The sequence below is a fragment of the Lepisma saccharinum genome, chromosome 17 (assembly GCF_977018435.1).
Source record: "Lepisma saccharinum chromosome 17, izLepSacc3.1, whole genome shotgun sequence".
Taxonomy (NCBI): domain Eukaryota; kingdom Metazoa; phylum Arthropoda; class Insecta; order Zygentoma; family Lepismatidae; genus Lepisma; species Lepisma saccharinum.
Genome location: NC_139245.1, coordinates 13,205,912 through 13,229,519, shown reverse-complemented (window position 1 = coordinate 13,229,519; position 23,608 = coordinate 13,205,912). Strand labels below are relative to the sequence as shown.

At 38.4% G+C, this 23,608-nt stretch overlaps 1 protein-coding gene across 2 annotated transcripts in view; it reads right to left on the bottom strand.

The window, feature by feature from the left end:
- The window catches only part of RanBPM (Ran-binding protein M), a 105,978-nt gene that overhangs the window by 12,091 nt on the left and 70,279 nt on the right, over nucleotides 1-23,608 (bottom strand). For both annotated transcript variants that reach the window (XM_083138941.1, XM_083138942.1), the window contains exon 8: nucleotides 2,581-2,732. In XM_083138941.1, coding sequence (XP_082995067.1) covers nucleotides 2,581-2,732 — 152 coding nt within the window. The remainder of the gene's footprint in view (nucleotides 1-2,580; nucleotides 2,733-23,608) is intronic.

The following is a 23,608-nucleotide window of genomic DNA, read 5'->3' as shown; positions in this document are numbered from 1 at the left end:
TGTCTGAGCATATCTCGCTCATGTTCTATTGGGTTCATATCAGGGGAACTCGCCGGCCAATTAATGCACTGGATATCTTCCGATTCTAGTGACTCATTGACAAGGTACACTTTATGGGTCCTTGCATTATCGTCCATAAACAGGAAAGTAAGTCCCGTGCAACCCTGAATAGACGAACGTATTGTTGGATAATCACATCCCGGTATATCTGGTCAGGAGACAATGTACAACCAGGAACCAAAAAAGAGTTAATCCAAGCATTCAGAAGATTGCAAGAAGAGACGGACAGGATTGAAAATAAATATACAGAAATCTAAATGTATAATACCTAGTCATATCTTAAATTATGTTACAAAGTTTAGACAGGAATGGCAACACTGGTTGGCAAGGTAACCCCGCAATGTTGGATTAAACAACAACCAGTATCATTGTGTGATTGGCTGTGGTTGCGGAAAGGTGAATTTCACTGCGAGTCGAATGGAGTGGGGTGTATATGAGAACCGTGTGGCAGTAATCACACTGCACAAAGTTGGCAAATCACCATCGGACATTTTCAACACCCTGAAAAAGCTGAATATCAGCAGGATGTCCGTGCATCGGACCATCAACAGATACTGTGACACAGGGACAATTGAGGACAGCCCCAGGAAAGGTAGACCTCACAGCATGAGGAGCCAGAAGCTTGTGAAAGCAGTGGCGGCACGGAATCGACAAAAACCTGTCAGGAAACAAGCAGTGATGGCTCGAGAGCTGAACATTTCGAAAATGTCGATGTCGCATGTGCTCCGAAGTGACCTAGGACTCCACACTTATCGGCGAAGTACTGGCCACTTCCTCACTCCACAGCTTAAGGTCCAGAGGGAGCAGAAAACAAAAAGACTCCTTCAGCGTTACACAAATGGTGGCCACAGGAGGATCCTTTTCATGGACGAAAAAAATCTTCATGATTGAAGTGTCTTACAATCGTCAAAATGACAGTGTTTATGCCTTGACATCCCAGGAAGCTCGTGAAAACACGCCACGGATCCTCAGAGGCCATCATCCCGCCTCAGTGATGGTTTGGTGGGGGGTTTCGTACGATGGCACAACTGACCTCCACTTCTGCGAACATGGTGTGAAAACATCTGCAAAAGTGTACCAAGTGACAGTGTTGGAGCCACTTGTGAAATCGTTGACCCGCACCATGTTGAACAATGAGCTGTGGAGCTTCCAGCAGGACTCGGCACCAGCCCACAAGGCAAAGACCACACAGGAGTGGCTTCAGAGCAATGTGCCTGATTTCATTGCTCCAGCTGATTGGTCCTCCAGCAGGCCTGACCTCAGCCCATTGGACTACAGGTTGTGGTCCATTTTGGAAGGCATGATCTGTAGGAAGAGGCATCCAAACCTTGCGAGTCTCAAGCATTCTCTTTGAAGGTAGTGGCAGACTTTCCCATCGAGACCATGCATGCTGCAATCGATGACTGGCCTCAGAGACTTCGGGCCGGTGTGAAGGCCAGAGGTGGTCATTTTGAACAGTGATTAGTGCTTTTGTGCTGGCAAGACCTGTACCTTTGTAACATCCAAATATTAATACATTGGCTTGATCACTGTGCCTGTAGTTCATTATTAACAGAATTTATGATATGACTAGGTAATATCTAAAGATGAAACAAAGGAGAAAACAGGACTTAATGAAAAGGCATAAGAAACTAAAAGGTGTAGAGAATTTGAGGTATTTGAGAATGAGAGTAACACTACATGATGCTGAATACATGCTGGAAATAAAACATATTCCTATAATGTACAATTAATAAAAAAAAAATTAATCAGTAAAAAGGCTAAAAAAATATATAAAACCTTAATTACATATAATTCAAAGTATGGACCACAGCCATAAGAGATAAAAATGTATTAAGGACCTTCAAAAGATGTTATTTTTGCACTGTATTGCATCTTTGGTTTACCTTGATAGCAACTACAAGCATTAAGAGGAAAAACTTATTAATAATTTGTAGGGATGGGACCGATTAATCGGTATCGGCTGATATAGGCATATCGGTGTATCGGTAAAATTACCGATTATTTTACCGATCCGATATATCGATAAATATCTGATAATTTAGTGCAAAATTCTGCTATTTTGTTGTAATTTTTATGGATAATCTCCATACCCTACTTTCTAAAAAAGTAAATGTCAAAATATGCAACTTCATTTGTACTGCAGTCACCTCGAAACACACATTTATTAAGGAGCTCAATGAACCTTTCAGGTCCTTAAAGGACCATTTCTAATTTTATATCGGATCGGTAGAATATAGAATATCGGTTATCAGTATCGGCCAAAATTTCATATCAGCCAATCCCTAATAATTTGAATAACAAACAGCAACAAATATATTCAAATTCTCTGATAATGAAAACTTAACAAGATAATCCACATAATAATCATGTAACAATTTAATTTTGATTCTATTACTTAACCATTCCCTTTCATCAAATTCATATCTGATTAACTTCTCTACATTCGTTACTGACTTCCAAAAATTTTATTCCACATTTGATAAAGGTATTAAAATACTGTTGATGGTAATAGCTTACCTGTAACATTTTTTTGTTGGTTTCATTCCTGCCTTGCTCACGTCTTAGATGAATACTCATATTATTTAACTCCCTTCCAAATTCCAGCATCCTCTCCACTGCTAGTTTGCTTCCCCCACACAACTGTCGGCGACCTGAAGGCGGATCCACATCTGCAAAAGATGCAGTAACGTACAATTTCAATTTCATACAACTGTGTACATACAATGGATGATATTCAGCGAACAACTTCCCCACAATTCATTTGTGCCATATGTCAAAGGGATCAGAGCTTGCATTGAAAACACGCCAGGTAAGCATTGTGCGTATGGTCTTTGCAAAAGTAATTCAAGGTATGATTATTGTGATCATATGAGGAATGTGTGCTTTTCACCTCTTCCGAAGCTCTACAGCAGGGATTGCCAACCTGTTAACGTTTGCGGCACCCTTGGCAATTAGAGTAAAAACTTGGGGCACCCTTGTTAATCCTTTTTTTTTCCTCAATTTTTAATCTTACATTGAAGTGGATCAGGAGCAAGTTAAATTTATTGTCAAATAAATACCTACTCAAGTGCTAATGTTATTTGTTTATTGAAAGATAACATAATGAACAATTGGAATACTTTCAAATGTATTAGGTATTACACAACAACAGTTCAGTTCAGAACGAGTGCGTTCATCAATTTCATCATCTCTTGCACTGTTGGGTATGAGAGTAATTATTTCGACGTAATATTTATTTTGCCTACTTCCTAATATTTTTTCATTTTTCATTTACCCTTAAAATATCTCTCAGCGCCCCTAGGCTGATCTTCTGCCACCTTGTTTGGGTATCACTGCTTTACAGAAACCATGCAAAGTGTGCAAAGTGGTTAACTGCAATTCTCTCCCTGTAAGAAGGCTTCTCATATGCTTTCCTTAACACGATGATGTCAAGTGAATATCGCCCATTACTCTGTCACAGAGTAACCACAAAACAACCTGTACATATTTCAGAAGTTGACGTTGGAAATGTGACTTAACACAATACTGCATCAAATCTATTCTCCATCCTCTGCAAGAACGAAGTTAATGTAAACAAAACCATGTGACCTCTGAGCAACCTTTCGTAAGTATGTGTTTTTTGGTATTATAGCAAAAGTATATAATTAAGAGTATTAAAAGTATATATACGACACATGCTAAAGCCCCTTTATCATGCATATGCTATAGTAGGATGTAAACACGAACTGCATGTAAATAAATATTTAAAAATGTTAAAAGACATAAGTATTCTTGAATGCAGACTCTATTTTTGATTGCTGCAAGTACCTAGTTACATCATACAAGCAATAATAATTTGTTGCTAATGGTTTGCAATACTTCTGAACCTCTTAGTCTTTTGTTACAAATTTATTTTTGAAATTTTGTAACGAACCTCCCTTTCTGATTTACTCGTTCACTTTTAACAAGTCTTGTTTATCCATTTTGTGTAAAATACACACATGTAGAGGATTTCCCTTGATTTATAACTAGAGGCAAATATTTTTGGTAAATAAAAAAAGCAAAATTTTGGTACAAAAACAAGAGTCAATTTCGGGTTCGAAAGCGGTAAACAAAATGACATTTTGGTTTTAAAAATGTGAATATATTCCTAAATTTGATTTAAAAACTGCATTATTACTCAAAATAAACATATCCCTTGTAATAGCACATTAAATCATATTAAGTTTATTCCTGCTTCTCAAATGTTTGTAGCAAAATTAATCAATTTTCCGTGAATTGCATAACTTGCAGGATAATTCAAACTTCAGAAAGTGTCGTGTCTGTATATAAACAGTAAATTTCATGTTTAAGAGCCTATTTCGCATTTTGCAGTTCATTTCGCATCATTTCGTGACAAAACAGGGTAGAAAAATGCACCTCACATCTTTCAGAAACATGAAAAATTAACATTACAATGTGTTATTTCACATTTCGTGTTTTCGCCAAAAACGAAATATGCATGCCTGTATTTATAACAGAGTCTCCCATCCACATAGACAAAAAAACATGTGACGAAGATATTCATAACAACAGTACTCTGCTTTCACCCTTATCTCGGTAAGGTCCAATGCTTTTAGTATTTCATTAGCTTCTGCAATTCTCTGGTTTCATTTTCCTTCATTACATTGAAGCACTTAAGCCCAAACACAACATATTTTGGTTGGTTCGGTTTATACTGTATAGCAACTTCCAAATTTTTGCTCTGGATTTGCTATATTTTTTAACCAGCTTTAGTGCACATTATTCTTCCTTCTTTCCGGAGATGACAATCATTACATTTCTTTTAACAATATTGGTTTAGGTTACCATATTGTTGAAAGATTTTGAAAGCAAAATAAAAAAAATAAAGAAAAAATAATGCCATGGTTTACTGAGGTGAACAACAGATGGCTCTGGGCTCCTGAGTATTTTTAGATCAGTTTGAATGACTTTTTCTGAATCTTTTATCATCATGTAAGTTAAGAGTTTGTTTCTTGATCTTTTTTCAGAATTTAGGCTATTTCATTAAAATCAAGAAGATAAGCACATATATGATAATGATACATTTGATATTCTAGATGCTACAGAGAAGAATGTATATTGACTGCACTTTACTGAGTTGTAGTTAAAACTTATTATTTTCATGCAAATACTTTCCATATCAGATCATTGCATGTTCTTGACATACAAGGCTTATTCAATATATAACCGGAAATATGTTGTAACAAATATTTATTACAAGCACCAAAAGAACAAGAAGTACAGAACTATGTTTCAACATAGTCTGCCCCCTAGATCAATGCACCTACGCCAGCGCTTGATAAGAGCACAGATTCCACAGGGAAAAAAAATAAATTTGACGTGTGCGTAACCACTTATGCACCGCTGACTGGACTTTGTCGTCATCCTGGAATGTCGATCCACTTAGTGCAGGGCCTGAAATTTCCGGTCGCCAGGTCGCCATTGGTGACCAAAAGTTTGGGGCTGGCAACTAAAATTTCGTTGTTTCAAATGTGTGTCAAACATGCCCGAAGATCTCAATCCAACGTTTATACATGGTTTTGGAAAGCGAGCAGATTGAAAACCCCATGTCCACTCAATGTCGACACCATCTAATCGGAACAACAGTTCCGCAACTGTTGGGATGCTACCACTTTGGATGCACATGAAACCCAAACCAACCCATTTTCCTGCTTTGCTTTTCCTCCACTCTGTTGTTTCAAAATGACGACACTGCAGAAAGTATGTGTGCACCGTGCGGATTTGAGGTGGGGAGAGGTAGAGTGGAGCAGATCGTGGCCCAATCATGGCTCCTTGCTTGTGCGTGGAAAAACCCCATTTTCACCGTTGTGAACTGCTCTCGCGAGCTTCAGTGTCCAGTCTTTGTTAACAAAAGAATGTGATAAATGCACTCATGAACGTTGGTTGACGTGGTAGTAACGTTCTTTTGTTTACCTCATTTATTTGGTTCGGTGGTAGTGAGTGAAGTTGTTCCAGAGAATTAGTTTTATTTAGTTCAATTACTGCTATGGAGAAGAAGCAAACAAACATACAATCCATTTTCGTTAAAGGTGATGTATCAAAATCCGCTAGTAGCAGTGTTCAGCTTACCTCATCTCCCAGCTGTGCTAAAAGCGGTAAAAGGAAATGTGATAGCGATTCAGTGTCATTTCCAGTTAAAAGAAAAGTTAATACAAAATGGTTAAACCATTTTCAGTGGTTGTTGTATGACAAGGCAACAAATCTCGCATCTTGCAAGAGTTTCAGACTGTTAGAGGAAACTTAATTAACAATGTGAAGGTGTACATCACAGAAAGATTGCAATCTATATCAACAGATGTGATTGCATCTCTGCATGTTTTCGACACCTTGGGTTGGCCTCCCAAAGAAAATATTCTTCAGTTTGGGATAGAAGAAATAAAGAAGCTCTACATGTACTTGAACCTGAGCCTTTATAATAAGAAAATGGATGTTCTGTTAACAGAGTGGACAGAATACAAACTTTTGTTTCCTTCTCAGACTTTGAATCAGACACTGGAGAAGATTCACCGTGAGGAGTGTTCAGCAAGATTCCCCAATTTGCTCCAGATTTTGACATTTTGTGCTGTTCTACCAGTGAGCACAGCTTCATGTGAGAGAGGTTTCAGCTGTCACAACAGACTCGAGACTACTTAAGGAACTGTCTGAAGACTGAGACACTGGATGATTTGCTCCGAGTTTCCGTAAATATACCCCCCCGTCACAGTTTGACCCAGCAGCTGCGATTGATAAGTGGTACTTTAGTGCAGAACGACAGCGCTACACAAACATTAATTCCTAAGGTATGTTCTTTTTAATAATTGCTCATATTTTTATTATTTATCAACATAAAATAGTGGTGACCAAAGATTCTAGTCTGGCGACCGACTAACTCTCTAGCCTTCTTAAACCCAAAGGTTCATGGCTGCAGCAACACAGGCCTTCCATCTTTCCCTATCTTGAGCAAGATCTATATACGCTTCTCCATCCCTACCGATTTCCTTTAGGTCTATCTCAACGTTGTCCCTCCATCTTCATCTTGGTCTTCCTACAGGTCTCTTACCATCAGGTTTCCCAACAAGAATCCTGTAAACTCCTCTTTCCTCTCCCATTCGTGCCACATGACCTACCCACCTAAGTCTTTTTGAATTAATTATTCTAATAATTTCTGGACATGAATATAAATTATGTAGTTCTAAATTATGTTACCTTCTCCACTCACCTGTCTCCTCATCCCTTTTAGGTCCAAAGATTTTCCTAAGGATCTTATTTTCAAATACTCTCAATTTATGTTCCTTTTTCAATGTAAGGGACCAAGTTTCACTCCCATATAATACTATAGGCAAAATTACTGTTTTGTATATTTTAACTTTCAGTTTCTTAGATATTAAACGAGAAGACAAAAGTTTATGAAGAGAGAAGTAACATGCATTTCCTGAATTAAGCCTACTTTTTATTTCCTCTTTAATATAATTTTCATTTGTTAATGTTACTCCTAAGTATTTGAATTTGGAAACTGGTTCAAACAAGTTGTTATCAATAATTAGATTTTGATTATTACCTAACACTTGGTTTCGGCCTGTAAGCATATATTTAGTTTTCTCTTTGTTAACTTCCAAACCTATCTCTTTAGCAGTTTTGAAAAATATTTTAGCATTATTCTTGATTGTATTTATATCATCCCCTAATAAGTCTACATCATCTGCATATGCTAACAACTGAGTCACACCATTTAATTTTAGTCCTTCTTTAGTTTCTCTTACCTTCCTAACAGCATATTCTAAGGCAAAATTAAAGAGCAATGGAGATAATGCATCTCCTTGTTTTAACCCATCATGAATTGTAAATTTGTCAGATACATTAATACCCACACAAATTTTACTTTCTGTTTCACTGGTACATACTTTTATCATACTAACAAGCTTCTTAGGTATTCCAAACTCGACTAATATATTATATAATTTATCTCTTTTGACAGAATCATATGCTTTTTTGAAATCAATGAATAGCTGATGGGACATTTTGATTATATTCCCACTTTTTTTCAAGTGTCTGTCTAATGTGAAAAATTTGATCTGTTACGTTTAGATCCACATTGATAATCACCTATAATTTCATTAGCATATGGGGTTAGTCTTGTTAAAAGAATGTTAGATAATATTTTATATGTTGTTGAGAGTAGAGAAATTCCACGGTAATTATTGCAGTTCATTTTATCAGGCAAATATGGAGGGTGGGGTAAGCACTCAAACTTTAGGTCCTTGATGGTAGACAATGTGACATTGGCAGTGTGTGGTCTCGCATTGTCATGGAGCAAAAGCACACCAACAGACACCAGACCACGTCGTCTCTGCAGAATAGCTGATATCAGTTTTTCACACAAAAGGATGGAGTAGGTGGTACTGTTTGCATTATGACCTCTGGCATGTAATGTTCAAGAATTGGTCCCAAAACAAAGTTAACATGATCTTTCTGGCACTCCGTTGAGCATGCACCTTCTTCAGTCTGGAAGATGAAGGAGGTCGCCATTCCATTGTTGTCCTCTTACACTCTGGTTCATAGAAATGAACCCAATATGATGAAGTAATGCCACACCATCAGCTTCATAATGGCGCAAAAGCTCCCTGCACACATCAACATGTCTCTCCTTCATTTCCGGTGTAAAACTTTTCAGAATCCAACTCGCACACACTTTCCTGAACCTCAGTATATCATGACTGATATGGTGGGCTGTTTGCCATCTGGGAAGCAATTTCACTGACAGTAATACACCAGTTCTCCCGTACCAAGTCCTCCACTTGAGCAATGTTGCTTTCCATGACTGCAGTGACAGAGCGACCCGGACGCAGAGAATCTTCAACACTGGTTATGCCCTGTTTGAACTTGTCAGCCCACTCGTATACTTGTGATCGACTAATACAGTTGCCACCATACTGAACTATTATGTGACGATGGATTTCTATTGGTTTCACGCCTTCACTCAACAAAAATCTTCCAACACTTTGCTGCTCCAGCTTGGAGCACTCCTGTACACTGTTTCCCAGCGTCCAGTGCACAAGGCACAAAAATCTCAACAAAATCATGGCCTCCGCAAACGCTTCTATAGGTGTCTGTTTTGTATACTGGAAAAATCGTTGATGCAAGAACAGAAGGCTTGCAAATGTGTGACCAAGAAGACTGTCCTTGAGTGTTGAAAAGAGCCAAAAATCTCTAGCAAGAGGACAGGTGAGTATGGACGGAGCATGTGAAATCACTTGAAATTTCTATTCTGTGAAAAACATGTTCAAAATAGGCACCTGATGAGGAGGAGCATTGTCCTGATGAAAGAACACAGCCTTTTCCAGCAATTTCTCTTGCAAAGGTGGAAACAATTTGGTCCTCAAAAAAGTTTCACAGCTTGTACCCATCATTGTGGTGCCCTTATCTGAGTATACCACCTTAGCTGTTCCAAAATATAATTTTCTCAGCACTGGCAGTAATTGACGGCTGGTTCATGACCAAGGTTCCTTTAGTTTGTTTTCACAACATTCTGCCTTCCTTGAACTGTCACACCCACGAACACACATTTTTCACGTCCATGATATCACCACAGCATGTCTCAGTCAATTGAAGATGAATATCAACGGGTATTACTCCAAGCAGGTGAAGGGTCTACCTGATGGCGCAGTAGTAGTGTTGTCGTCTTGTAATTAAGTGGTCCCAGGTTCGATATCCACCAGTTTGGATTAGAATATATGCTTCTTCTCAAACTCTCACTTTTATACCTGCTTCTATTTGTGAAAAAAATAAAAAAATAAGGAGACCTTAGAAATTGAACGCACCTCGTATTATACCTCATTATTATGAAGGTACCACCCTATCTTCCACATTTATTGCACAACTGTAGTTTTACAGAAGACATGTCACTACCCTATATGTGAATTAAGGGGCCTTGGTGACATGCAACATGTGGCATTAACCCCCTCTGTGTGCACAATATACCAAGGAGACATGGTGCACACTATTGATAAAACAGTCCAGTCTACGTGACATGCAGATGTTCACATCACTTCAGTATAAATGGTAGCATTCATTTTGGCAAAGGCTCTATTGTCTCTATTCATCAAGTTTTGCTAATTTTATGCGTTTATGCTTTTTATGCTATGCCAGTACAATTCTGTGCTATTTGAATCAAATAGTAATCTAATATGCTCTTTAAATCCAGCTGTACGATTCCTAGATTTCTTTTCAAAAATTGCTATGTTGCTAGGAACAAAGTATTTAACGAGGTTGAAACCTTAACTACCTCACACGAGATTCCCGGTGTCACTAAAAGCATTCATTATATGGATAAAATATTATATCAACAATATTTATGTTTTTAAAGCATCTCCTCATTTATCTGCTCTTAAACTATACATGAGATACAACATCATTGAATTCAATAATAGTATTGTTATTTTTTTAATACACAAAAATTACCTGCTATAAACCTAATGTCTCATAATACTAAAATTATTCACAAATGTTCATGTTACTACAGTTACTTTGTAAAAAAAACACACATGGTGTCTTGATTATTATTCTTGCAATTTCTACTTTTTTAACTAGATAGTTTTTTCTTCTTTTACCACACTGTGATTTTACCTGAAGAACAACTCTACTGTTTACTAATGAAGATAAATGCTTATTGGTCAAAACGAGGACTGAGCATTAGCTGACACAAGTAATGGAAATTGTTGGAATTTAATCATTGATACCAGTCATTACATTTCCAGCAGTCCATTAGTGCACAAAAATATATATGTGACACTTTTTGTTGGAATCTAAATATGTTGGAAATGATGCAAAATGCATGATTTTCATTAGTTTTTTGCAACAACATTGCAGGGAGAAATAAATTTTGTGATTCAATGATTATCTCGTGTGAAATTATAAATATTTTAAAGCATAACTCTGGAAGCTTCATGTGATATAGTTCCAATGGAAAACTTGTGTTAAAAATTCGTAAATATTCTGAACTACGTTAAATTGTTTCAATTTCAAAATATCAACATTGGTATCAGTACTGACTCGGCTCTAATCAAAACGTCAAATGAATACAAAACAGACCAATATAAGGTATGTTTTTAAAACATCTTTTTACAAATTAGTGTCTTATATTTTTATACTAACAAAATTACTTCTTAAATACATAATCAATTAATAGTTACTCAAATACAAAATATAGTGCAGCCTTGATTATATATACTTCCGAGGGATACACAAAACAACTCATAATGTGGAAATGCAAAACATGATTTTGTAAATAATATGTTGCTTTATTGTGCCCAAGCAGATAAAATGGATCTATGGTAGGGTGTACAAGGGTGAAAAATGTAAACTAGGGAAATCACATTACAATTTTAGTTTTATTTAGAAAAGAGGATCCTCCACATGGTCGGTGGCATACAAAGAGGGACGTATGGAACTATTCACCCAAGTTTGAAAATAACCACTTACTACCTAAACAAGTATGTTCCATCAATGAAATCCCTGTGTCCACACTACTGCAAACAGTACACTACGGGGTCTGGAACAAGTTTCACAAGCTTTGGGGATGGGGAGGGAGAGAGAGAGGGTATAGAGGGGGAGGGGGAGAGAGGGGAAGGGGGAGAAGGAGAACTATTACTTTTGTATTTGATATGAGCTCCTTAGGATGTCATTGCTATATGCATTATTTTAATAGTTTCCTTTTATACACCACAAGCTTTTACAGAATTATAGCATGCACAAGGTCATTCTCTGCTTTCTAAACATTTATTTTTCAACTATTGTGCCTCATACTTCAGAAAACAAAGTTAATATAGCAATATGATCCTAGGCAATTTATTTTCACATTTCTTTCTAGGTAAGAACCATGGTGGTTTAGTCAGTAGGGCATCTGACAGGCAACCCGGGTTCAATTCCCAGGGTGGTGATCCAAGATCAGAATTTTTACAGCCTTGTTCTTGCATTAAGTGGCTCTGGGGCTCACCCAGCCTCAAATCAATGGGGACACGAGGGCAACCCTGGGGGGGGGGGGAGCTGGCTGGAGCATGGTGCTGATCACATCACCTCCAAAATGGTCAAGATTGAGAATGTGTGGGGCGGTACACCCCACATCCACTATATGTGCCATCATAGCATGGGGAACTTGATCATAACTTTTTTTATTTCTTTATAGGTAGGTGTATATCAGGTGGCATTTATAAATATTCATAATTAGTCATCTGTAACCCTAAATTCAAACCCTCTACCTCCATCCTTACAAGGGTCGTTCAAGGTTGACCGGGACTTTTATTTCTGCAGAGGAAATAGGTAGCAGAAGAAACACCAAACTATGTCAGTTTTTCAAAGTATTCTCCGTGCGCGCCGAGGCACCGTTGCCATCGTTCTGGCAGCTCCCGAATTCCTTTGGCGTAGAAAGAACTTGGTTGTTGTCGTAGCCACTGGAGGACATCGCTGCGCAGTGCTTCGTCTGTCGTGAATTTCTTCCCTCCCAGATGGTCTTTAAGGGGTGCAAACAAATTATAATCACTGGGGGCTAAATCCGGACTGTAGGGGGGATGGGGCAGAACTTTCCAGCGCATGTCGGCCAGAGTTGTTGTTGTCACATTGGCCATGTGAGGGCGGGCATTGTCATGGAGAAGAATGACATTTCCAGACAACATCCCAGGTCTTTTCTTGCGAATGGACTTTCGTACAGCACCACTCAACAATGTGGAATAATACTGGGCATTAATCGTGCTCCCTTTGTCCAGAAAATCCACATGGATAACGTCCTTCATGTCCCAGAAGACACTTGCCATGATCTTTCCAGCGGACGGCTGCGTTTTGCTTTTCTTGGGGGGCGGGGAACCTTTATGCCGCCACTCCATGCTGCGTCTTTTGGTCTCTGGGGTTGAATTGTGCAACCATGTTTCATCACACGTGATGATGGATTGCAACAATTCATCACCACCTTCTGCTCGAAACCGATTCAGAAGCTGTTCACAGACCGTCCTGCGTGTCCACTTCTGATCGAATGTCAGCTGGCGGGGAACCCACCTTGCACAGATTTTGCGGAAGCGTAAGTGGTCGTGAATGATTGTCTGAACACTCCCGACACTGATATTCACCTCGGCAACAATATCCCACAATATCCTGCACTGTTACTCGCCGGTTCTCAAGAATCATTTGCTCAACACGTGCGATATTCACTGGTGTGACTGCAGTCAGGCGAATGTGTCCATGCGCTTCATTTGTCACCAGCTCCCATCCTTCGCAAAACTGCTCACACCATTCGTACACTCTTGTCCGCGACATCGTTTGTTCACCATACTGTGCTTGCAATCGTCTGAAAATCTCAGCTGGTTTCACTTTCTCCTTCACGAGAAATTTGATTACACACCGCTGCTCCACAGCCACAGACACACTGCTTGCCGCCATGGTCACTGCAACTGCTGCGCATGCGCGAAATACGTCATGCCGGGCACTAGTTACTCGCGAAGGAATACATTACGTCACCCGCACGTTTCATCATGATCCGGCTATTCATCGATTTTTTACGTACGAAAATCCCGGTCAACCTTGAACGACTCTTGTACAAAGAATATCTTCCCAAGTCATAAGTAGCACCATACATTCATTTGCAAGAATAAATATCTCACTTTTTCCATTCAAATCAACAACAGTTTGAAATGAAGCTAGTACTAGTAAGATTATGAACATTGTTAATATTAGTACTTACATAATAATTTAAAATAGACACTACTGAATATGAATAGTAAAAAAAAGAAAATACAAAGGCTGTCGCAGAGAAGGTGAGACAGATTTTTTCCTGGATTGGCAACACTGCCTATAGTTTCGGCACTTGTCCTGTCATGTAGGATGACTCATTCTGTTTCCGTAGCAAGTTGTCACATGTTGCGAAACCACGTTAGTGAGCAGCTGTGTTGATTTACGTGGAACGTGTTTAGTTTACCCCTCCAGGTTTTTTGTGTATAACATTGCTTTTCGCGATGAGTATTCAAGATGAACAGCGACATGCCATAAAATTTTGTTGGTGTTTAGGGAAAAGTGCTGCTGAAACATATGCAATGTTTCAACAGTCATATGCCGATCAAGACAGACTGAGTAGAGCCACAGTATTAGCAAGGAGTCATTGAGACTCTGCGCCAGCACGTAGTAAAAAAGAGGCCGCATTTGAAGAACTCCTTCATATTGAACCATGATAACGCACGCCCGCATACCATGCGGGCTTTTCAGGAGTACGCAATGAAGAGAAAAATATAAATTTTTCCGCATCCAGCGACTTTTGGCTATTTCCACTTTTAAAGGCCGCATTACGTAGTCGTCATTTCATGATGAACAAAGAAGTGATCACCTCAGCGCAAGTTTTCTTCAGTTCGCTACCTGACGACAAATTTTCAAAGACATTCACAAAGTGGCAGGAGCGTATGGACGCTTGCTTAGCTGTCAATGGTGCCTATTTTGAAAGAGATGTACATCTATTCGATATGGCTGATTCTGAATAAAAATTTTGTGGTTTGTAATTTTATTGTTTCACTTTAATGATTCTTGGAGGGGTCCATGTACATGCTTGTCTTTCAACTGCTACGCAGTCACGACTTTTTACCTATTGCGCTCATTTTGGTCTCAATCGACAGCTAATGAACCACATTTTTGCCCTAGTACATTTGCTAGGCAATGGAGGTCGTCGCTGTTTTCCTATACAGGATTTAGTCTCACCTTCTCTGCGACAGCCTTTGTATTTGGTACGAAAACATTACTGAAGTTGCGGTTGTCTAGTTGATAGGAAATCTGTTACATGGGAGACCTGGCCTTGATATTACGGGATGGGCATGTTTTTGAAAATGTGTCTCCATAATCGGCTTTCGGACTCAACCCAGCCTCTTTATCAGTGGCTGCCAGGGAACAACCCTGGGGAGATAAAGATGGCCAGAGGATGTCATGGAAAAATTAGGCTAAAATTATAACTAAACAAAATAATAATTTGTTAATTAGTAATTAGTGTAAATTTGATTTTTTTGCATTTAGTAAGTTCTCGTATTAATCTAATCAATAAAAACAACAAATAAAACATTCTAAAATAAGAGGATAATGAAAACAAATTGTTTCCCCAACTAATTAGTTACATTCAGAGCTCCCACATAGCCAAGTGGTTAGAGCTCTCGTCTTTGGTGAAAGCCGTGGAAAAAGCAGATACTGGAGAGTGTTAGAAGAGGACAAGATTGCAACACTGTGGAAAGAGGAATGCTCGAAGACCAGGATAAAATGGAGAGGCTTGACTTCTATGCCGAACCAGCCAGAGGCAGGAAAAGGAGAAGATGATGAAATTGTGTCTTATAATTTCTTCTTGGCCACTGTTCGTCACCGAATTCCATTCACAAAACACTTACAAAAGTCCATCCTTCTGAAATGTTAAATATCCATAATCCTCACAATAGACACAAACTTGCAGACTATATATTCCTGCATAAAATAGTGAATGGGAACATCAGAAGTGAACCTTCTCTTTCAAGTGCCGTCTCGCACCACAAGAAGCACTCAGCTTTTCACATATCAGAAACCAAGATTATGTCTCATCCATTCACTATTCCACAGACTACCCAGCCAATACAACACTTTAACAAGAATAGATATTTTTGAAAACCAGGCACGCTTTAAAAGGCCTTCGTGTGGCAATATGTAAGTCACCTTATCACATATGTACATTACTTTAAGTTGTTATTTTTTATTGTTACTCTCTATTGTAATTTTTGCTGTTGTATTACACTGTCTTTACTTTCCAATGTAAAATAGCTAACTAACACTGTATTTGCAATTCTCTGCTAAAATAAATAAATAAATGGTGACTTTTTCCAGAAAATTGAAGGTTATTTTTTAAAAAATCACCATCATGGGCATGTGAGTGGTTATTTCAAGGATGCTGAATTCCACGGACCAGTTAAAATGCATTTTTCATTATCCTAACTATCGCAAAGATGATGTATCAAACAGAAAGAAAGACATATTTGGTATCAAATCTCTAATGAACAAAACTGCAAAAGCAGTCATGATGCACCTACTGTTGGATTAAAAATTATAGATACCAAACTTTGGGTTCCAATTAAAAATGATCTACATAAAAATGAGGTACATCGAAATTTAGCTTATTCAATTCTGTGTTAATCTGTGGTAAAAATTATTTTTTCGAGTACACCTTATTTTTTTATCATTGTGAGAACAAAAAGTGCAAATGCCGCTTTTTTTTTAAAAAAAAATAAAAAACAGGTGGTACAATTGTGTATTGGATAGTCCTACCAATACAAGGTCTGCCCATAAAGAAACGGAACTGTCAAAAAAAAACAAAGAACCAAACCAAATAAGAAGGTACCGTATTCTGGAAACACTGCAAAGAGCTATATCTAAACATCCCGTCAGTGCATGTTTCAACCTGTTACAGGCAGTCGGTATCGGGGCAAGCATGCATCAGATACAGGTCGTGTGCAGGCGGCATACAAAATACGTGCACCAAGATGGAACAATGTTACAGAATAAAGTTTTGTTACAAATTGGGTAAATCGTTTACTGAAACGATAGAATGATACGGGCAGTGTATGGTGATGCAGAATTATCAAGGACCCAAGTGTACGACTGGTATAATTGTTTCAAAGATGGACGTGAAAGTGTCGAGGATGAACCAAGATCAGGATGCCCTTCAACGACAAGGAATGATGACAATGTGGAGAAAGTTCGTGCACTGGTCAGAGGTGATAGACGTTTAATCATGCAGCAACAGTCAGACATGCTTCATATCAGCAAATATAGCTGTAGATTAATTTTAACGGAGGACCTGCAAATGAGGAAAGTGTGTGCTCGCTTTGTGCCTCGCATTTTGACAGAACGAGAAAAAGACAAAAGGAAAGAGTGCTGTGAGGATCTGGTGGCAACTGCGGACCAGGAGAACAACTTCCTAAAGTGCATCGTGGCGGGAGATGAAACCTGGAGTTTACAGTATGACCCCGAAACAAAAAAGACAGAGTGCACAGTGGAAAGAGACAGTTCTCGCCTGTAAAGAAAAAAGCACGGATGTCGAAATCGAAGACAAAGGTGCTGCTGATTGAATTTTTTAATTCCCAAGGACTGATCCAAAGTGAATTTGTCCCTGAAAACCAAACAACCAATCAGTGGTATTACACGGAAGGGCTTGGTCGACTCAGAAACAGGATCAAGCAAGTTAGGAAGGACCTCTGTGATTCTGGCCAATGGTTTCTGTTACACGATAATGCTCGGTCTCATACCGCATTGTCTGTACAACAATACCTTGCTAAACATTCAGTGACAGTGATCAATCACCCTCCATATTCTCTGGACTTATCACCTGCTGATTTTTTTCCTTTTTCCCAAGCTTAAGATGGCTATGAAAGGGCAAAGATTTGACGACGTCGCGGACATTAAATTAAATGTTACGCATATTTTGTGAACACTTACTGTCAATGACTATCAACAGTGTTTAAAGACCTGTACAAATGCTGGTCAAAGTGTATTGACTCCTCTGGTGATTAATTTTAAGGTGATAAAAGTCATTTGAAGGTAATTACTTGTTTTCTTTACTATGGGCGAACCTTATTCAATATTGGTCTTGTTTTGAAGCACTTTGCACCTGTTTTTAAAATCCGTTATCATTGTATATTCACATTTCAAAACCGATTTTATACAGATGTTTATTCAATGAAGTAAAGATGTATGTGGAACGTGGCAACACCGCACACAGCAATGTACGTTGAATACAAATCTGCATAAAATTGGTTTCGCAATGTGATGACAATGATTGATGATGGATTTTAAAAACAGATGCGAAGAGCATAAAAACAAGACCGATATTGTATTTGTAGAACTATCCAATACTAAGAAAAAGGTGTTTCACAAAATTGATAAGAACTGTTCTTTGGTCATTTTTAAAAACGTGAAAATTAAGAATTGCAGCAAGTGACCATGGGTGAGACGGCTCAGTCCAGTATGAAGCCATTAAAATAACTTATTCTCGATGAGAGAGGTAGTATGAGGAATGCCATGCAACAATGGTAGACTTATAGCCTGAAGCTTGTTCCCCATTACCTCATCCCACTCTTCCCATCACATGTCAAGAAGGGAGCAACGAAACAAACGCAGTACATCACACAAAATAACAGTAGTTTTTCTTTCTTTAGCTGGTTCCTCTCTGCGCACACATAATATGGGGGGGTTTCAGAGCACAAGTGACGTAACTCCCGTCAAGAGAGTTTTGGGGAAAAGACACATTTAAATAACTTAGTATTATGTTTAGCTCCTGGAACACAAACATAGTGGTGCCTCTATGAGTAACAATTTGAAGCTTAGGGGCTACTTCTAGCACTCAAATGAAGTATCAATGAAACACATTCCAACTTAAGAACTGTACATGCAATATTTATGAATAAAAAAACATGTTTGCCTTTGTGTCCGGTTGCTGAATTTTTATATTTTCTCGTATGAGACTTATTTCTTGTTATTTTTCTGTAGTTTACGGTTATTACAAGCATAAGAAAACATTTTTAGTCAAAATGAAAATAAATGTCTGATAAAGGGAGCGTGTTTTCTCCTGAAACGTCACAACGAAAAAATGTTTTCTTATGCTTGTAATAACCGTAAACTACAGGAAAATAATTCTACAATGCAAGCAATGCGTACATACAAGAAAAACTACTATTCCTTGTGTTATGAAATGCCATTTTAGTTTGTGTTTGGCATAACTTGGAGAAAGATTGTATGTTGACGGGCCAAAGCAGGGTCCCTTAAGAAATAGGACTGAAATATTTTGGAAAAGAAACCATACTAAAGATTTTTTTCTGGAATGGTGGTCATGTGAACATTCCAGAAAATGGAAAGGAGCTAAAATGTCCTGGTTGAGATAAAAAGTATGCAAATAAAACTAGAACATAGTGTGTTGTCATTTGGCATGAGCAGAATGGGCTTGTGACTGAAACACCAAGTGAACGCTGGAGTCGCTTCATTCTGCACACATATAAATATAACGCAAAGTTTATTAAAAGTTCACTTTTATTAAAAGTTCACTTTGTGCTTAGATAACTCCACCATAGCCAGTCCCAAACCTGGTTGAGAAAGGAGGGAAGTCTGGTTGTAGCCTCATGGGGGCCTAAAGAGAGGCAGTCTCAGGGAGTAGCAATTACAAACAGCTAAAACATGAAGCAGCCAGAGGATGGACACGGATGTCCTGAGGAGGCCACCCCTACACTGAGAGATACCCGAGATTTGATTATTACTGGAACTGCAATAAGGAAGAAAAACCAGCTTGGTAATTCGAGGAAGACCTTTGGCTTGAAAATGGTAACGAGAATAGGATGTTGGGTCATCAGAACATTGGAAAGCTGAAGGAAGTCTGCTTAGAGATGGTGAATTAAAAACTTGATGTTTTGGGACTAAGTGAGGTATGGAGACCTCACGAGACAAAAAGGGTTAACTCTTCTGTACTCAGGAAACCCAGAAGGAAGAGATAATCTGGAAGGTGTTGGAATGCTCTTAAGCAAGAGTGCTAAAAGAAGTTTGATAGAATGGAAGACTAGTCCAGTACGATTATGCTAGCGTGATTCCACACAAATATACGAAACATCAATATTATCAATGCTATGCCCCAATAGAAAAATCCTCAGCTGATGATAAGGACAACTTCTATTCTTTGTTAGGCATCACCTTAAACGGGATAAAGAAGAAAGACATAGTCATCCTGATGGGGAACAAACATGGGTAAGGTGAACGCTTAGTATATTTGTGTGCTGAGACCTGGTGATAGGTGGGATTATCTTCCCACACAAGAACTATCGTAAAATAACATGGGTGTCTTCCAATGGCACAACTGAGAATCAAATTGATTACATAGCCATATCACAGAAATGGAAAAGGACCCTGCTCGACTTGCGAAATGAAAGAGAAGCCAATTGTGGAAGTGACCATTTACAGGGCGACTACTCTAGGACCTTGATCAAATTCAAGCATAATTCTTGGTTTTCAAGGTGAACTTTCCAAAAATTCAAGGGTACAAGCAGAAGTTTTCTTTATTTCAACCTTACGTATTACCACCTCTCACCACCCACACATACACACACATATATTAACAATATAAAGGGTCTGTGTGATTCCGATGTATCCAAAAATTCTAATTCAATTCAATTAAACGATATATATATACTATTTAAAATATTTAAGGTGAGGAGTTTACATTTGCCATGTCACATACTCAGACTCGAAATATATTTACAAACACAAGTCCCAAATGTTATGGAATTACGGAATATAGTAATCTATGAAAAATTGTTATTTGTATAACAAAATCAAACTCAAATTTACTTATCAACTTCAAGATATCTTGCAATAATCTTCCGTCTGTCAGATAGATTGTTTTGCAAAGGACACTAACTAACAGAATTCTGATTTATTTTCCACGCAGCTTTCTTTTCTTTTTCTTCTTCGAAAAAAAAAACTGTGGAAAACTTGCGTAAGGGCATTAATAAATATGTATAAATTGAGATTTGGATTAATGAAATTTACATTTTTTCACGTCTACGGAGAAAGATTCACGTAGAATTCATGTATAATTCCCAGAGCCAATAATTCATGCATAATTCCCAGAATTCAAGGAATTCCCGGTGAGTAGTCACCCTGATTTAGTCCTAGTGCTCTTCCATCTCAGAATCAAAGCAGTAAAATCAGTATTCGAACCCCAGCACAGAGGCTGTGATGTTTCTAAACTCAAGAACCAGGAATAAAGAAAGTATAAGTTCAGAATTAAATTGCGAACCATTTCAAAGCAGTCACCATAACTTCAAAAGAGATCATATAGGATACGACGAGCAAAGAGAAGAACACTTTTGTGAAGACAAGAAAAGAACTGATTGGCTTCAGAGAACAAGGTAAAAAAATGAGTGGATGTGAGAATGAACGTGGCTGATCAAAGCCAGGAAAGACATTGAACTAAGTCAGTGTCAAACCACGCAAACAGAAGCTCACAATATAATCAGACTATAACAAGCTGGAAAAGGAGATGAAAAGAAGCGCTAGAAGCATATAGATCAACAAGCCTTAAAAGCCCAACATGCAGCAGCGGTGAGAGACCTGAAGACACACTACAAAGTCACCAAAACATTATCAAAGAAGAAATTGCTGAGAGGGCTGGAGCAAGAAAGGTGTAGTACTGACAGGGAAGAGAGAACAGCTTGAAAGATGGAAGGAGCACTTTGTAGAAGTGTTGAACATGGAAGAAGTAGAAAATGAGGAGAAGTATGATGATGAACTAGCAGAACCTGACCCAAGGATGATTGTTGAGGTGCCAACCAAGGAGGAAATCATCAATGTGATCAGGGTGATGAAAAATGGTAAAGCGCGAGAAACAGACAGCATCCACTCAGATATCCTGAAAGAAGACAAACTTTCAGCAGAAATACTACACTTCCTGTTCAAGAAAGTTTGGGAACAAGGAGGGGTTCTAGATCATTGGAAGAAGAGCTTGTTGGTAAAGTAAGCAAAGATTGATTGATTGATTGAATTGCTTTATTTTACTTCGCTTCTTGCGCCATTTTTGGCTAATTTGCGAAGATGAGGATGAGTAATGATATGATGAAATTGATGAATGGACACTCACAAACATCCATGCCCAGGGCAGGGTTCGAACCCGGGACCCCTGGCATCGTAACACGATGTGCTAACCACTCTGCCACGGGGGCCGGCAGTTAGCAAAGAATATCTGCGACAACTGAGATGCATTACTCTCTTATTTGCACCAAGCAAAGTGTTCTCCAGGCTTTTGCTTGGTTGGCAAAAAAACTGCATTGACCAGAAGCTCAGAAGGGAACAAGCATGCTTCCGGAAGAACAGCGAATAAGAATAATAGCGGGGCAGTGCAGAGAGTTAAATGCAAAACTGTATCCTGTGTTCATAGAACTTATAAGATGCTTCTATAGTGGATAGATGCCCAATAGGTCACAACAGCAAACTAACTGACCCAATAGATGTCAAGACGGGAGTCAAACAGGGTTGTATCTGATCCCCAACTATCTTCCTCATCAATAGGGCTAGGATTTTTATGACATAAAAATCACCAAAATATGCCAAATAAAATATGCTCTAATGACCTAAAGTTTTACAAAATATGCACTACAATTTGAAAAATATACCTTTATAACTGGACTGTTTCAAACATCAATATCTAATATATGCTGAAATATTTTCACATACAAACTATTTTTAGTTCACCTTATGTGCCCCGAGTTGCAATGCACAATGAATACTTTCTGTAAATTTTCAAATAAAAATTAAAAAGATTTTGCTGCAGTCCAAAAAAAAAAAACCTCGAGTGAACATGGAAGTTAGAACGAATCCGCTCCAAAAATGATTGTATATTTTTTGAAAAAGCAGGCATGAAAATAAATTGCAACGCAAAAGAGATGTGAATCAACAGTACCAGAAACCTAAATCAGCAATTTCAGATTAATGGAGAGCAGATTGAAACTGTGAGTTTCAATACCTGGCCAGTGTAATATCAAAGGATGGTGGAACAAAATATTTACATAGTCTTACATTTTAAGACAGACTAGAGGCTACAAACTCAACAAGATGTCAAGAACTGCATCAAGGAAGCAAACACTGCTTTTGTACAGTTGTTACCAGTACGGAAGGCTCGTGACATTTCATTTAGAACCAAACTAAAAATATTCCGCAGCAACATCAAAGCAGTACTCTATAGTTGTGAAGCTTGGAAAGGTCTTCTGAGATCTCCAAGAGACTTCAATCGCTGCCTCAGAAGAGTTCTACAAATATACTAGCCGGATATCATCTGTAACAAGGACCTCCTACAGCAAACGTACAAGGAACTCATCACAGTGCAAATAAAACAAGCTGGATAGGCCATAGCCTGAGGAAGGAGAATGCAGTGGAGAAAAATCCGAAAGATGGAACCAACAAGGCAGTAGGCGATGAGGAAGACCAAGGATAAGATGGAGAAGGAGCGTGGATGAAGAGATGGGACAGTAGTCTTGGGCAGATCTCCACACGATGGCCAAGAATATGACATGGTGGTGAAACCTTGTTGTGGCCCTTTGCTCCAGTGGGAGATTCAGGACATAGTTAAAAAGCAAATTATGTTCAGTTAGGCTAATCAGGACTGGACCTACAGTTTAAAGCAGGATGAAAACTATTGTGCAATGTACCTCCCCCAGGATCAAGCCAGGCCTCCTTGATAGTAAGAGGGTATTACCATTATGCCTTTAGAGGCACAAATGACACATCATGTCTTATTTTTATCCATGTACTTTTTTACCTTTCTTAAACTAGAACATTTTACCTCGTTTTTGTACCATGTGGTTTACCGGAAGGCAATTTGAAGTGTCCTGATGAACAAAGACTAATGGTTCAGAACAGTAAATGCAGTTAAAGTATTGTAATACAGAAAAGTTTTGTATTTCCATGTTTCTGGTATTGTTGTTGTTATCAGATTAATTTTGAAGGACCACTT